The sequence below is a fragment of the Cololabis saira genome, chromosome 2, assembly GCF_033807715.1.
Source record: "Cololabis saira isolate AMF1-May2022 chromosome 2, fColSai1.1, whole genome shotgun sequence".
Classification (NCBI taxonomy): domain Eukaryota; kingdom Metazoa; phylum Chordata; class Actinopteri; order Beloniformes; family Belonidae; genus Cololabis; species Cololabis saira.
Window position 1 is genome coordinate 9,822,851 of NC_084588.1, and position 17,451 is coordinate 9,840,301.

At 39.5% G+C, this 17,451-nt stretch overlaps 1 protein-coding gene across 1 annotated transcript in view; it reads right to left on the reverse strand.

The window, feature by feature from the left end:
* si:ch211-186j3.6 (neural-cadherin) overlaps positions 1–17,451 on the reverse strand; it is a 361,581-nt gene that overhangs the window by 213,540 nt on the left and 130,590 nt on the right. The window contains exons 6-7 of the mRNA XM_061737325.1: positions 13,520–13,769; positions 2,857–2,999 (exon numbers count right to left, since the gene is read on the reverse strand). Of these exons, the coding sequence (XP_061593309.1) occupies positions 2,857–2,999; positions 13,520–13,769 (393 nt within the window). The remainder of the gene's footprint in view (positions 1–2,856; positions 3,000–13,519; positions 13,770–17,451) is intronic.

Here is a 17,451-nt window from a genome sequence, read left to right on the forward strand (position 1 = left end):
CACCAGGCTGTACCTATGTCAATATGCCACACGACTTGTGGTTCAGATAAACTTCACGCTGCTCCTGCTCGCCTTGAAAGAGATTTCTGGGTCTGGAGCCCGTTATTTAAACTCTAGTCTTAAGGTCTAACTTGTAATTTGTCTGTTTTTAGAGCCGACATGCTTAGCTTTTTGAAAACTGTCTATTTTTTCATAGACCAAGTACTTCATGTCAGGCTTTCTAACGGTAACTGTAACTTTAGTGTGTCCCTCACATCTAGGGATAAGTGATGAAAGCATCTGCTTAATGAGTAACTGTAAGTGACCCGAGGTGACAGTTATAACGTGGTAAAGAGAATCAGAGGCATAAACCAGCATCATTTTCTTGTTATTTTCCTATACATAAAAGCCTGGGTGAACTATCAGGTACAACGGCACTATGTGCCGGGAAAAATAACTCCCTTGCTTTGACAGTTTTTTCTCATGAGCTCCCACACACACGGCTGAATTCAACGTGTTGTCAAATACTCGGTTTTATCTGAGTGCAATACTACGAACTTCAGCTGTGAACTCTCCCCTGACCTGCCATGCAAATCTCTGAATGATTTTATGTTTCTGAAAGGAAACCTTTCTTTTGAGCGTGTTCTTCGGTTGACATTAAGTTAATATTGAGAATTCTTTCAGCTTCATTATGCATTTGTAGAATACAGTAACTCAGCTAGTAAGTTTGTATCATGTGAAGCCTTGGCGTTCTCCAGGTCTCTCCAGGTAGTTGACAGTCACACGGACAGGTTTTCTTTTGTTTTCTTTTTTTTTTAAAGTCTTCCATCTTGACGGTCATTGGCTCCTGACGTGGCAGAATGCTGAGATCAGCTCTCAGGTCCATGAGTGATGGAGCACTGGTGTTACACTGTGGCTCATACTGCATGCTCTTTATGCTTTTCCAGCACTGTTCAGTCTCAGAACAGGGCATGTCTATTCTGGTTTCACTATCTTGCAAATGAACCCATATTTTGGACAGTTTGGTGGAAAACATCTGCGTTTATTCTCCTGGCTTCTGCTGCTTTTACACCAACGTATTACGTGCTGTGATATCCCATCAGGCCGAGCATGCAGCAGTGATTTCACGTCTTCTACCAGACTTTCAGGAAGTATTTTCTCAGGCAGATTTGGTAAAGAGCCAACGAGAGAGCTTAATGAGGGTTGGAACCCATCCTTAAAGCGACAGGCGTGTCTTGTTGACCTTGCCCTCCATTGTAAGTGCTGTGAATCTATTTGTGTGTAATAGCAGATTCCTTTGTGGAAACTCTGAGTGAGAATTTGTTTCTTTTTTGACTTGCATGCTGGACTCTGAAAATTCTATTGATCCTGGATCCTCTGCACATGGCCTTTCTTACGGTGTCCGCTTGTATGAGCATTCAAAGTGAGAGCTATTCGCAATGAAATACTTGCAATCTTGCAACTTTCTTAGTGACAGAGTGAGAACATGGTGAAGGGAAGGAGATGCATATTCTAGCATCCCTTTCTTGTGATTTTCCACCTCAAAATCACTTTTGCTTTATGTTACTGTAGCAGTTTAAACATCGGTTGGGAACTTTCCTCTGAAATTGGATGCAGATCTAAGAATGGCGTCTCTTATGGTGTCTGCTTGTATGAGCATTCAAAGTGACAGCTATTTGCTGTTTGAGTCCATGAACGTCCGGTTCAAGCACTTAACTCATAACACATGCTCACCATCTAGATAGTTAATTCAGTTAAAGCTCGACAGTATGAGAAAGAAAAGTTGAAATTAAAAATGACGTGCGTGTATGAAAAGCTGCATGAGATTACCGACACACATGGTAAAACAAGTCTGTCGTAATCTGATAGCCAATTGAACCGAGTTATAGCTACAAATCTTTTCTTTGCTGGATCAAATGACAGTTAATGACACTGCTGCCAAACAGAGGAAAATGTGCCTTGAAGTTTTCAGTAATTGAATTTATAAAAGTCATCATATTACGCTCTAATGCGATATGCAGATTCAGAGAGAGTTGCAATGTACAAAGGGATTGAGCAAGTATGAAATTTCCACCAAAATCAAGGAGAAAGACACAGAAACACACACTGCACCATTAACCCAGCTTTCTATTCCATTGCTCCCGGCCCGGCTGCACCTGCCTCACCGGCAGCAGAGAGAGAGAATATAAACCTAAGAGGCTCGTCTGTTGCAAACAAAGTGTGAGAACAATCTTCACAAAGTGAAAATACTTTTATTTTGCTGACGTTGTAACGTTGCAATGGCGTGAGGACTTTAATATCATTTAAAAAGCTATTTGCAGCTAAATAAAAGCTGGTGAGTCACTGTCATCTTCAGAACATCGACTATGGAGACAAAAATAAAAAGTGCACAATAAAAAACTGTGAACCATACTTTCAGTAGTCTCTGGGGTCGGTGTCACAAAATGTTTACATTTTTAGTTTGAATGTATTATAATCATTATAAAAGAGGCAGCAATGCAGGGAGAGTTTGATATAATTCTACAAAAATAAATGGAAGTATAATTGCTGCTCAACTTTCTGCTATCTCAACTTTGTTGTTTTGAATGTTCACTTGAAGAAGAAAATTAAAATCTATGCTGAAGCGTATTATTGTGCCAAAAGCTCTGTGTGCCACTGTGGAAGGAGAGAGAGAAATAACAAAAAAAAAAAAACACTGTTTATCTTGTACATTAGCTCTTAAGGTCCTTTTTCTCAACACTTTATTTTACAGGAGCTCCGTAAGTATGAAAGAGAAAAGAAATCAAAAGAAAAGCCTCAACATTGGGTTGAGAGCTAATGCTGAAGATAAAGATCAGGAGAGAAGACTAGAATGAGAAGAAAATTAAATCATCTTACCTTTTTGGCTGTCAATGACAAAGTTGCCCTCCTCATTTCCTGTCGTGATCTTATACGTGATCCCATCACCATCGGGGTCTTTTGCCAGCACTGTGGCAACAAGTGTGTTGGGCCCGGCGTCTTCTGAGACAAAGGTCCGATATCTGACAAGACACATGCCGACAACAACACGGTCAACATCTTATCTCATCTTATCTGCGAGACTTGGCACAGCTGTGAATGTGAAAATGAAAAAGGAAAATGTATTTATTTATTCTATAAATCTTTTTCAGAGAAATCATTAGTGTATAACAAGAAGATCCATTCATATTCCCATCAAATACAGCAGGACTTTTGCCTCACACAAGTTTATGACTCTATTTGATGTATTTTAAATTATGACCAAGGGGTTTTGGATTAAAGTCAAAATGAGAAATCATGCCTTTTTCCCCTTGACAGTGTTAGAAAATCACATGAAAATAAAATGGGTCACATTTTATAAAAATGGAAACAAAGAAAGAAAAAGCAATAATTGCAAGGTGCTAAGAATAAAAAGGGGAACATGTTGTACTATCTCAGTGTTACTTGGTCTGCTTGAGATTCACCGAGCTCATTGTACTGCACCATGGCTGGACAAGCAGGTGTCTATCAATGCAACCAAAGCCAGTTCTGCAGTAACAAAAGGAAATGTAATACTTGCAATCTTGCAACTTTCTTCGTGACAGAGTGAGAACATGGTGAAGGGAAGGAGATGCATATACTAGCATCCCTTTCTTGTGATTTTCCTGTTCAAAATCACTTTTGCTTTATCTTACTGTAGCAGTTTAAACTTCGGTTGGGAACTTTCCGCTGAAATTGGATGCAGATCTAAGAATGACTTAATGTGCTTAAAAGAAAGTTCTTTCTTTCTTCAAAGAGAGATCTCTTGATGACAAGCAGCTGACTCGCTACATTCTTGGAGAACATTACACCTGAAAACGCTTATATCGTCAGATACACTGTATTACATCCCAGCTTCTGTAGGTGATTACCGAAACATAAAGAATCGTATCGCCTGGAAGAATAAATTTACCTTAATGCAAAACAAGAGTGTAGCCAGGTAGTTTGAGCTGCCACCAGTAATTCCAAGTAATTTTGACAGTATTCATTTATTCACCAAAGGATTCATGTCCTAATGATGTGGCAGCTGCTACTGCGTTTGAACAAGATGTTTTGTTCAGCTGCAGCAGCAACAAAAGTTTCAGGAAGTTGTAGACTTGAGAGTTTGACACATACCAGTAGTAGATGATAGCAGAGCGATACAGAGTATGATGCAGTCACACAACTGCCAGCTCCTCACAAGTGTCAGAATGTGACTTAACTGACAGCTGACTGGTAAAAATAGCTTTGGGCCACTGAATCATGCAGTTGTTGTAATGAACACTCCACTGAGTTCCTGTTTGAACTTCCGTTGATGCTGCTTTGATAGTTTCACAAGTTTACAAGCAATTTTAGTAGTACGTAATGTATAGCAGGTCTTTCATCTGATTCTCAAGAAAGTTGGCACAAAACTAAAGGTGAAGCTGATGAAAAGTTGCTAAAAGAACTCTGATTGGAGAATCTTTTTCAAAGTTGCATACGCATGGGCTCATTCACATTTCGAAAGAATGAACCTGATTTGAATTTTCCAGTAGGGGTCCTTTAAATACAACGGTTTACGCTTTGTCTTAGTTCTCAAGAGCCGTAATTTTAATTTTAGTCTCATGCCCTCTTAAATCCCAGATAAACCAAATCCAATCACACATTTCCACTATAAATATTTCCATGCACTATATACAATGTGTATATAATATATATATATATATATATATATATATATATATATATATATATATATATATATACTGTATATATATATATATATATATATATATATATATACACACATATATATATATATAACTCATGGCCTGTCCACTGGTGTGTCCTCTGTTGTCGACTTGGCTGTGTCTGACCGTTTCTGTGTCTTTTTTAACATCACTAGTTCTATCCAACAGGAAGCCCCAGTAAGAACTGTGACGAAACGATATCTGCCTCCTGAAGTGGCTGCAAATTTTATCAAGATTTTACACAGCGCTCCTGCAGAAATTTTACCTGCACCCTGTGATCTTATTGTCGACGATTTTAACAGTAAACTCAAATCAAGTCTTGATTTAGTGGCTTCACTTTTAACGACAACTGTAAGAAACAAACCAACACCCCCGTGGAGAAATGACGAAATTAAAAAATTGATAAGAATCTGCAGAAAGGTGCTGAAAGGAAATGGAGAAAAAACAAACAAATACAGTTCACTACGAGGTACTTCATGAACAACTCATAACCTACTGTACAATAATGCAGTCAAACTGGCAAGAACTTCCCACTTCACAAAACTCATAACTGGTGATAAAAACAATCCCAGAATCCTGTTCTCCACCATTGATCTTTTAATTAATGCTGATTTTAACAAGTCCTCCATAGTGCCAACAGTTTCCCTATGCGAGGACTTTGCAGACCAGTTCAGAAACAAGATTGATGCTATTAGATCAAGTCTTTTATTACAACAGAACGCAGTGTGTAGCACCTGAAGCACTGATTTTACCTGAGGAAACACTGGAGGGGTGATGCTAATATGCTTTATTTGATGTAAAGCACTTTGTGTTGCATTTTATTTATGCATGAAAAGCACTATATAAATAAAGATTGATGATTATATATATATATATATATATAAATAAATAAATAAATAGATAAATAAAAGAAAAAGTATACCAAACTACTCTTAAAGGTATTGTGACATCATTTTTAACATGCTTTTAACACTATTAAAAGTCTTGGGCAACATCCCTCAAATGTGTCTAAAAGAGTGTAACAAGAAAAACTTCACTCTAGTAATCTTTTCCTGGCTTTTTATTACCGTGTTTTTTTGCGCCGTGAAAAATGCTTCCTTTCCCCCCTTTCCTGTCAATCATTGCTCCGCTCCTCCTCCAAACCTCCTCCTCCTCCAGCCATACGCTCACAGCGGCGTCGGAGCGACACGCGAAGCATGCACGGAAAAGCAGGAGGGCGAACCACAGCAAACAATCATAAAAATAAAGGCATGCAAGCAGCACTGTCCCCTTATCTTAAGTCCAGTCAGTGGCCGCGGGTCTTCTTAGCAGTTTTCCTCCAGTGATTAGAACAAAAGAGGCGTGTTAAGCCTCATTTATGGTTCCGCGTTAAATCGACGCAGAGCCTACGCCGTAGGGTTCAGCGTATGGCGCGCGTCGCCGCGTAACCCTACGCCGTAGGCTCTGCGTCCGTGTAACGCGGAACCATAAATCAGCCTTTATGGTGCGCTGGAGAGGAGAGGAGACAGGGAGCTGGGTGGAGGGGGCGGTGATTTAGCGGGTCGTTACGTAACGATCCGCCACCAAACCACATGCGCCGTTTTTGCATAGTTATGCGGAAAATCCCAGAAAGCACACAATACACTGAATGTTAAAAGTTCGTTGTTTTTTGGGTGTAATTGATGTCAAGACACCCAACAAAACACAAAAAATCAAGAAAAATGTGTTTTTCATGTCACAATCCCTTTAAAGCCTGTCAATTTTGAGGAAACTGCAGAGTTCATCTAAGATTAATGCTGATTAAAAAAAAATGCTAAAATAACTTTTTAAAGTTTAATGCCAAGGATATTTGTGTGTATTTCATGTGGACGTGTGCACTATGCAAGAGGAGAGTTCATAGCCGCTCCTTCTCAAGCTATTTTGTCATGAATACTAAAATCGAAGGCTGTAAACTCTGCTCCTCCTGCTAGTCAGTAACTGATTTGTACAGTTATATGATAATGTGGTAGTGAACAGGAAGAATGCTCCTCAACTACTATTCTTTTAAGAATATTTTTATTCATATGCAAAATGAAAATGATTGATTTTCATTTGCCCTGACTCTATCCAAACTATCACTTACGCTGAATAACATTCTTGAATCTTGTCAGAGGTTTGAAAATAGCCATCTATTCTGACGCACCACTTGCCCTCTGGGTCAACGACCATCACGATGCATACGAATATTACTTTCTAACTCAAAACAGCATTGATTTGGCTTTTTTAATCTCCCTAATGAAAGTTTACACTGATTACCACTTAGTGAAAGATCAAGGGTTGATTTAAGGGTTGAATTAAGGGTTGATTCATATTGGCACTAATGACACCCTGTTCTGCCAGTCAGAGGTCACTAATAATAACGTGGCATTGGTGCGTAACTTTGCCAAATCAATGTCGGAGTCCGTCGTTTTCTCTGGACCCCTGCCAAATATGACCGGTGATGATGTGCTTTGCTGCACGCCATCCATCAACTGCTGGCTGTCTACGTGGTGCCCGGCAAACTACGTGGCATACATCGATAATTGGGAATCTTTCTGGGGTAATCCTGGTCTGATTATTTATTCCTCATCCCAGAATTTAACAATCCAGGCTTGAGACCAGGATGCAGAGTCATAGTTTTACACTTTTCTCAACAGCCTCCTACTTGCTACCGCCCCCTAAAAACCCCATAATAACTGTCTGCTCCCAGATGACACAAAGTTAATAATTCAATGAATACCTGAGGAGTAAATCATGAAAACCTTATAAAAATCCATATAAAAAATACATCTGACTTTCTTAATATCAAATGTCTTCCGTCCAGATCCCTAGTTAATGATTTGATTTATGATAATAAAATTGACTTATTCTGTCTTACAGAAACCTGGCTGTAGCAGGAGGATCATGTTTGCATCAATGAATAAACTATTTAAATGAACAACATTTCTCATGTCATAGTTCAAGGAGGAGAAGTTTGAACAATTTTGAAGTCATGCTTACATATCAGTCCAAGACCTAGGATAATCTTAAGCTACTTGGAATGCTCGACTCCTACTCTATCTCATCCAAAATTGGAAATAAAAAAAAACACTTGTTAGTGGTTGTGTATCGTTCACCTGACCTTTAGCTTGAGTTTTTGTCTGAATTCTCAGACTTTTTGACTTATTTAGTGCGAAGTACAGATAAGGTCATTGCAGTGTTTTTTTTTATTAAACATTCATGTAGATGTTGATAATGACAGTTTAAATATCGTATTTTATTGCTTATTAGATTCAGTTGGCTTCTAGAATGTACATAGACCAACTCACTATGAGTGATTCACTATTATAGTGATGACTTATTATGGCATTGAGTGTGAACAATCAACAGTGTTTCCTGATAACTCTGTCCGATCGGTGGCGTGTATTGTGATGACGTCAGATCCAGGGCCGACTCAGCACGCTTAGAACCTCGGCAGTACAGGTACAGAAAAAGTACCTACTCGGCACGCCTCCACCCGCCTCGGCCCGTAGTGGAGAAGCGCAAGACGGGGGCGTGGGGAGTCGAGGCGCGCTGAGTACGTACTAGTGGAAAAGCGCCATAACTTACAGATTCAAATTAAAACCTTCCTTTTTCATAAAGCTTATAGTAAGGGATGGCTCAGCTGCCCTTAAAAATCCCTTAGTTATGCTGCTACTGTATAGGCCTAGACTGCTGGGGGACCTCCCACGATGCACATCCACTCACTCCAGAGGTTTGATCCTGTAAAAAGGGAGTTTCTGTTTTCTTTCTTAGTCACCTGGTACTTGCTCAGAGAGGGGATTGTATGGAAGAAAAGCTGTGACGCAATCTGTTGGTTTTCTTTGCAAAGCAATAATCATTATTGTTATTATATTGACTTTATCTCAGTTGAACTAATTTGACATGAGTGGAACTGCAATGTTGAAGTACATTGAGGAGACAGTCATAATTTGGCGCTATATAAATAAAGCTGAATTTGGCTGAAATAATGAAACCCTTGAATATTTATTTAACAGACCCCCTTTAATCACCTACATTAGATACATTTATAGACTTTCTGCTGGAGTGAGTGGCTGTCTAAAGATTGTCCTCATTTTTGTTAAGCCTGAGTGTCATGCTCCCCTACAGGCTGTCAAGCACATATGTAACCAGACAGTGTACAGCTGCAACTCTAGGACAAGATAAAACTTTCCCAACTACTCTCTTTACTTGAGGGCTTGATGGACTCATACTCTCTTCTTTGGAGCAGCTGATCTCCTCCTCCTCCTCAATACAAATTAAGCTAGAGCTCTTTGCCGACCTTTAGTAACATACATTGTGATGCCAAGTATGCAACTTGAAAATCTAGTTAATATCTGCTAACAGCTTCCTGGAAAGCCTCCTGGTCACCTAGCAACTGATGCCTTGCATGGCAGCAAAATGCATATGTGCACTCTCCTCCTCTGGATTGAGCCGGAGCAAGTGGAGCACATACTGCATCCTTGAACAGTCCATTACCCTTTTAAGACATTTTCGATGGCTGCCAGTTGATTAATCTTTAAACATTGAACTTTGAACTGATTTAATTTGCTGCACATTAAAAAATAAAGCTACACTAAGTGAACAAGTGCAAGTTGCAATGACAGCAATATAAATAAAATATGAGCCTGCAGTCGCTGCATCAAACAATCAGAGAGTTAAAAATATTGATAATGATATTGCGAATGTTGTCATAATCCAGATTAACACTAAATCAGTATTAACAATATTGTAGGGTGTCCTGTGTCATGTTGTCTTCTACCTATGTGGTGAGAATAGTGTCAAGGATAAACATTTCAATAACACAATTGTCCACAGCGAAGAGAAAATAATATGGTGTGGAAGATAAAGTAACTATTACAACAGCACACTTCAACCTTCAACGAATGCTGTCATCCATGTAGCACTGAATACATGAGGGTTTGAGATCTGAAAGGATTCATCTGGCTCTTATACCAGCTTTTCTCAGGATTCTTAAAACCCTGGTGGTACCGAGGAAATGACCCCACATCTGAAAAAAATTATAATACATATTATTATTTCTAGAGCTCAATTTAAATTCTGTAGAATCTTTATATCCAGTAACAATTTTAGTGTGAAAAAAAAAAACTCTGCGGTCATGAAAAACAGTGTTTTGTTTTGTAATCCCACTGGCCTTTTATAACAATTCTAGTTTAACTCCAATTAAATGAAAATGGTTTCAGACTCACACCTAGAAAATAATTGTTTACTTTGACCATTGTGTTGTACCTTTTATTTTAAATTGTTTTTATTGCAGAGATCTTCAACAAAAGATATGTGCATCCAGGAGGCTAATATCTGAAGTTCATTTTGAAAATGGATATCGTGAAGCTTTAGTGATTCCACCAGCTGCACCTGATAACGTGGCCAGTGATTGTACTTCAGGATGTTTGTTGCTTTGACACTTTCTAATCCTTAAGCTCCCTCCTTTCCCTTCATGTAGAGTCTCATGAGGTGAAGTCCTGTGCATCGTGAGGAGTTTTCTTGTCTTCATGTCAGTGACTTCCATCTCTTCCTGTGGCCAGTTTACCCCTCCAGCAGGGTGCTTGATTACTGGCACGTCATATGTATTGGTGGCCCGGATTTTGTTTTTCCCATTCAGCTGCCTCTTAGTGATCAGCCTCACTGGTTTCAGGTAGTGGTGGTGAGGTGTGGTTTTGGCGTAGGTGTGGGGGGCTGTGTGGCAGCGGTCAGGTGATTGCAGCAGCAGGCGGACCAGCTGTCATCACTTAGCCTGCTAACATTTCCTCTATTTGAACAGTGGCACTTGGGACCAGAGGGGGCTGCTGATCAGAGACCTAGGAAAACTGTTCAGCTCTAAAAATAGTCTTCTTCTCAATTTGGCTGTTTCCAACTTCCTAACAGCCTCCATATATGTATTTAGCTGAACAACGTACATATTGCCCCTTGGTTGTGATCATTTTGCCCTTCTTTGATATCATTCCAGGTCATTTATCCAGCCCATATGGCCTTCCATCAGTGGGGACAAAGCATCTTCCTGGTATTGGGTGGATCAGTCATCATGTGAAAGCCCGTCCATTTTACTGTTTTTGACAGGTTTTCATTTGTCAGTTTTTAAGGACACAATATAACATGACATATAGAACATGCCCTCACGTTTACAACATGTAATTTAGAGAAGAAGCAATAATGTGCATGCACAGATATCCTTGCTTTTGTTTCTGTGACAGCAGGCAGGTGAAGGTAGGAGCATGGTTCTGTGAGAAAAGTGGCAGCATATAGATGAAGAGTTTGACAGTCTGTCACTCACCACAAATGGGAGCCATACAATAAGCAGAAATATATCCGAATCAGAGTGCGCCTCAAGGAAAAATGAAAACATGGAGGTCAATAACAAAGATCAACAGCTTCAAAAATGTCTAAATGAACAGCAGCACTGAGACGGTTCAGACTTGAACCCTTCACCCTGACCTGGCAAAATACAGACTCATTACAGCATGCCTGCAACTCCATTCATCAATACAAATGCACCATGTTTTGTGCCTGGATAATGACATTTTTCTCCTCTGCTCTCTTTTACCTCTGTCCACATCATATGCATTGACTCTATACACATACACTCTACATTTTACTCTAAGAAGCAGGATAACACAAAATTCCAAATAGCAACTGTATGAACCTTAGCTTTCTACACGGTCCTCATTAGGCTTGTGTTGAAAGAAATCGATTTTCTGATTCGAAATCGATTCTCATATTAATTCCTAAAAATCGCAGGTACGGGGCAGAGCACCTTCCCCAGGACTGTTAATGCTGGAAAATACTTGCTGTTCCTCCTAAGTGATCCTCGCGCGTATCCTTTCGTGTCCAGTCAACCGTGTGCTGGCAAAACCCAACCGTGCACAACCAGTGTTCAGTCTTTGGATATTTCAGCTCAAATTTCCAAATGTTATATTAGTTCAATGAAGTTCATATTATCTATATTTGCTATAGCTTGTTTGGTTTCTTCTGTTATCGGACACACGGTTTGTCATGACATACCTGAAAAATGCCTCGTGCTTCATGGCAAGCTGTGTGTCTGGTGACAATAAATTAGACAAGCTAAAATGATTCGTTGACTTCATGAGCTGTTGCCATTTCTTTCTTTTTTTGCACTTTAAATGGATATTGAAAGGCCTATTTGAGTTATTTATTTCTTAGTTATTTCACAATAATTATTGTGAAATTATTATTTCACTAGTTATTTTCCTGTCATATAATTCAGGCAACAGCTCAAAAAAACATTTTTAATAACACTTACCCAAATCAATATCAGATCAAATTGGATCGAATCAAATCCTGATAATCGATTCTGAATCTTAAGAATCGGAATCGAATCAATTCTTGACGTTTGAATCGATATCCAGCCCCAGTCCTCACTTTATCTGTTTGAAAGCTGTAGCAAACACTTCCTTGGTTCAGTCCTTGTGTTGTACTTAAAATTTACACAAGAAATAATATGTGATATATATATACATTTAAGATGTGTGTATGTGTGTGTGTGTGTGTGTGTTTGTGCGTGTGTGTGTGTGTGTGCGTGATAAATAACTGTTTCTGGGTCAGTTGCACTAGAGGGCTGGGGGTTATAGGAGAAAAACTGTTTATTCTGCTGTCACTGATGGTAAATCAATACAGCCCAACACAAACGTATGCACACACAAACACACACACACATTTCCTCTTTTTCCAGCATAGACAGGTGCACAGCTGCACAGCAGATCCACAATATATGAAGACAACTTATAACAACATGACTCCTTCCATACCAATACAAAAATCTACTAATACCTTGTCAATTACAAAATACATAGACACAAGCAAAGTTCAAGCTCAGGACTTCTTCAGGGTACGGCTGGGAATGGTTGATTGACCCTGACTCACCAATCAACCCCGCTCTCCGCCAGAAAACCAACCAATTAAAAACTTCAGGCACCACAGCAGCACGGTGAAGGGGAGAGGAAGGTGTTAACAGCAGCTGGCATGCTGAATTTGGGAGCAGGTTTAAGGGGCTCACGTGAAAATTCAAGACAGCACAGCTTTCTCTGTACTTCTAACGGGAGTAGTTTTGATTGGGTAGGAAAGGAGGATAGGATACTTGATACTTCCTTTGGACTTATATCGATAAAATCCTATTCGGCACAGGGGCAAAGGAGTGTGATAATTTGGGAAATTATTATGGTAAGTCAACCATCACAGCCCAAAGGATATTATTAATTTTACATATATTCAAGTCAGAAACAAAATGTTCACCTATAGGAGGATGAAAACAACTGGGAATATATTTCTGTGTCTCTCTTTTTTTAAATATTTCAATAATCAAAACTGTATTTCAATAATTTATCAGATATAACAAGTCATTTCTGAACTTAACCCAACGGAGGGCTGATACAAATTGTTCAAGAGCAGAATAGTCCATCTTTCCTACAGCATTAGTTGCAGGAAAGTGGTGAAAAGAGAACAAGCCTGAGAAACTCACTCACACCTGAAATGTCAACAGCTTTGATGCAACAGCTCAAAAGGGTGAAAGGTATTCATGAACCCAAAGTGTCAAGAATGCAAATGTAGTTGGGCCATACTGGCAGTACGGAGAACAAACTAGAAACACATATTGGACACGTAGAAACATATTCGTTGCCACACACATGGCAGTGCAGTGGGACTCTGGTGATTAGATATCCGTGTCCAACATGATTAGTTTAAAACGTTGCAGCTAACCCGAAATGTCAATGCACTAATCCTACCAGTTTGTGATCTGTCGCGTGTTTAGTTCCGGTCTTACTTACATGTGCTGGGAAAACTCAGGGGCCTCGTCGTTGACATTAGCCATCCTAATCCGTACGGTTGTCGTGCCGGTGCGAGGCACCTCTCCCTTGTCGACAGCCATGGCAACAAACTCGTACAGGTGGTTGGGTCTCTCGTAGTCCAGATGCCCCGCCGGGAAGATGGTCCCGTGAGGGGAAATGGTGAAATCGGGACTCAGGGTGTAATAGGTCAACTCTGCATTCTCTCCCGAGTCACAGTCGTTGGCCGACACTTGAAGGACGAGAACATAGAGATTGAGAACAAAGAAAAAAAAGGGTTAAGGATTAATCAGATTAATCAGGAATACTCCCACGGCCAGAAATGTCTGGTTCTCTCACACGAGGGAGTTGGTGTTATTTGCACTGCAAGCAGTGAAAGGAGTGTGATTTTGCAACATCTCTGCCCCTACATCGCACATCGGGAATCCATGGAGGCAGGACTTGCTCGGCCGCAAATTGATTGCCTTGCTAAAACGGAAGAGACCACCGGGGATTTGAATAAGCATATTTCACACTAACAAGAGCATTTCACCATAAAAAGTTCAATTCTCCAATTCACCTTACATTGCATTTAGCTCATCTGTCCATACACAAAGCAGACACACGCACATGAATAATACATGCTCATGCGCCTCCACCAAAAAAAAAAGAATACATAAATATTGCTTGTGTCACTAATAAAGCAATTTGTTGTCTTCAAAAACGCAACAAACTTTGAGAACTCTAAATGACTTCAAATTAATAGTTTAGGTAACTGAAGCAACAAGAAAACGTGCAAGACTACATTTCAGTTCATGAGGAGAATCTTTATAACATTTGTCTGGATTTACTCCTATAATTTGTTATAATTCATTTCAGTGGTGTCTAATTATTTATGGAATATAACATATTTACTGATTTTGTTGGAGTTTCCTGTGAAATAAGTCAGTTATGTGTGGGCTGTGGCCACTAGTGTTTCATCTTCCTGAACAAACGCTGAACGCTACTTAAATCTGTGATTAGAGGCAAGTAACCGTTGCACTGTTGTCCTTTTGGGACAGGGCATCTTTAATCGTGTTCTTTACACTACAATAAACTACCATAAGCATAACAGGAATGGCAAAAGAGTAAACCCTGAAACAGACAAGGGTCATAAAGCAACAGCTCAAAAGACTGAACAGGAACATAGAATGCTTGACCGCAGCGACTGTAACGGCACTCTGGCAACCACCGGCTGAACAAGGGGGAGTATTTGTTCTGAGTGAAGTAATAACTACTGGGAGACGGATGTCGCATCAAAGTCGCTGAACGGAAAATAAAATGATGAGGTAATGATGCACTGCTGTTCCCAAGACCATCTCAGAAGGTTTCATTTGGAACTTTCCTCTTTCTGCCTGTTTCCCTTTTTAGAGATCACCGCAGCGAATCAGCTCTCTCCATCTTACCCCGTCTACTTTCTCCGTCTGTCACACCAGCCAACCGTCATGCAATGTGTACAGTCAGTAATATCATGTGTGCAGTCATGTAATGTGTGAAGAATGTGGTTTTTCCATTTATTGCTTCAAAATTCTTGGACAATCCTGAAAATAACAGTTTTGAAGGCATTATATGATACTTTAAAAATCTCAATAACATTTTTTGCATCAACTTAACCATTACAAAACCATAAACTGAGGTCAGTGATACATCCCTACAGCATCCTCAACTTGTTCAGAACAGTCTGGTGTCTTATTTGTCTCTACATGATACTGCTTCTCTAGTTCCCTCTGGCTTCATGTTCGTTGTTCCCCTTTCACCTTCTGACAGGCACAAAAAATACACTAAGGTATAAACAAATGAAGGAAATAAAAATAGGAAATCAAATAAAGACTAAAATAAAGACAGAATCTTGGATTTGTACTGCCAATAAATAACGGTAAGTAAAATGTATGAATAGCTTTGTGTGTGTCTAGCTATAGGAAGAGATGGAAGCCATTGATATCAAGACAAGGAAGTTTGTAACGATGCACGGAAGACTTAATCTCACGTCCATCACCATGACACTCTACACGAAGCGGAAAGAGAGGCTGCAGATTAGTGGGCGTCAAAGCCTCCATCCAGGATGAAACGGCAAAGATCCAGGAGTACATCGTGAAGATGGCCCACAAGGATAAGCTGCTAAGTGAATGTCTTAGACAGCAGAAGAAGGAGTGAGGGAGGAACCATCATGGACAGAGAAGCCTTTGCAGGCATGTACCTTTGATACCACCCATGGGTGGTGGAGAAAGACAGAGCATGGATCCTGTGAGTCTTTCAGATCCACACAGATAAACTGATGACGGCTAACCAACTAGACATGGTAGTGATGGACAAACTCCAAAACAGAGCAGTGGTGAATGACCTGGCAATCCCAAGTGACAGCACTATTAAAGAGGAGGAAGATTAGAAACTGCAGAAGTACCAGAAGTTGATGGAAAAGATGAAGAAGATGTTAGAGCACTTGGAGCTGCATCTTCCAAGATGGGAGAGCGGCTACAGCAGATCAAAGGAACAACAGATCTCTGTCCAGAAAAGAACAGTCCGCGGATCGGCAGAAACACTTCAGAGAACCCTCAAACTCCCAGGCCTCTGTTAGAGGACCTGAGCTTGAAGAGGGCAACCACCCACAGAGGCCGACATGTATCCTCGTACTGAATTTATTCATTTATTTATTGAGCTATAAATAGATTCTACTATAAATTCCGTGCTTCCAAGATGTTTACCAGCTACAGTCTGAAGAACCATAGTTTTTACATATTATAAGATGACTTTTGAGTCGCTTTCTCCATCTTCCACAGCCATATGTATAAGCTTCTCACTAGCAATACATGGACACGTCTGCAGATGCAAGCGCGGCAGCAACAAAGCACATTTCTCACCTCTCTCGCTGCACCTGCTGACGGCAGCAAGCTGACAGCCTGCTGGGTTTCCCACTTCATAAATCTCACCCCTTAAACCAGTTGCTTACTTTCTCCCACATTTATTCACGCTGAAACTAGCACATATTTCATTTCCCATCATTAATTCTACATATACGTGAATTGCCTGAAATGATCGAGCTGAACTGAACATTTGGATAAAAAATTGTATTACTTTTGTTCTGGTGTTACATATGACTGAACGGCTGTCAAGGCAAGCTTTTAAAAGAAGGCTTACTCTGAATTTAACTCATGAGCAGCTTGGATCTGAAGTGTACATCCAACCAACACATTTACCAATGAGGTGTGCCAAAGATTAGTGGAGAATTTACCTGCTTACATGCTTCATGTACTATTTTTTACCTAACTATTTTTCTCTCATAGTATCATAAATGTATACCCTAAAATTAGTAAACATGTAATGTTTTTTATTAATGGGTTTTATTCAGTTTTATGATTACTGTTTTGAATCATTGGCAGAATCCTGTTATTTTACAGCTATTTTATTAATCTTGCAATCTGTACCATAAATTACACTCAGAATTTAAATAGTATATATCAACAAAATAATCTTTGCGAATGTATTTGTCTGGCTAAGCTTTATTTCTGAAAGGAGGAAGATAAATATGGAGTATAACTTTTTAACATTAATTGTTTAAACACTGACAAAAAACCCACTCGCATACCTTGAATTAAAAAGTCCAACAAATGCCATACATCAAGACAATAGTAAAAAAAAGACACTTTATGATTAAGTGCTAGCACATGCATCTAAAAGACAAACTGCAAATGAAAATCATTGCAAGAAAAGCTTTTTCAACACTGCAACTGCAGTTGGTCATTTCATTATTTCATTTTTCAAAATATGTATTTTATTTGTTTTTAAATGTTAATCGAATGTTTTCATCATGTTTAGGTCAATATGCCACAGAAAACAGAATACACCTCGTTATTCAAAAATGTTTTTATATCTGTTTGCAGCAGCAAGAATTAAGGGAT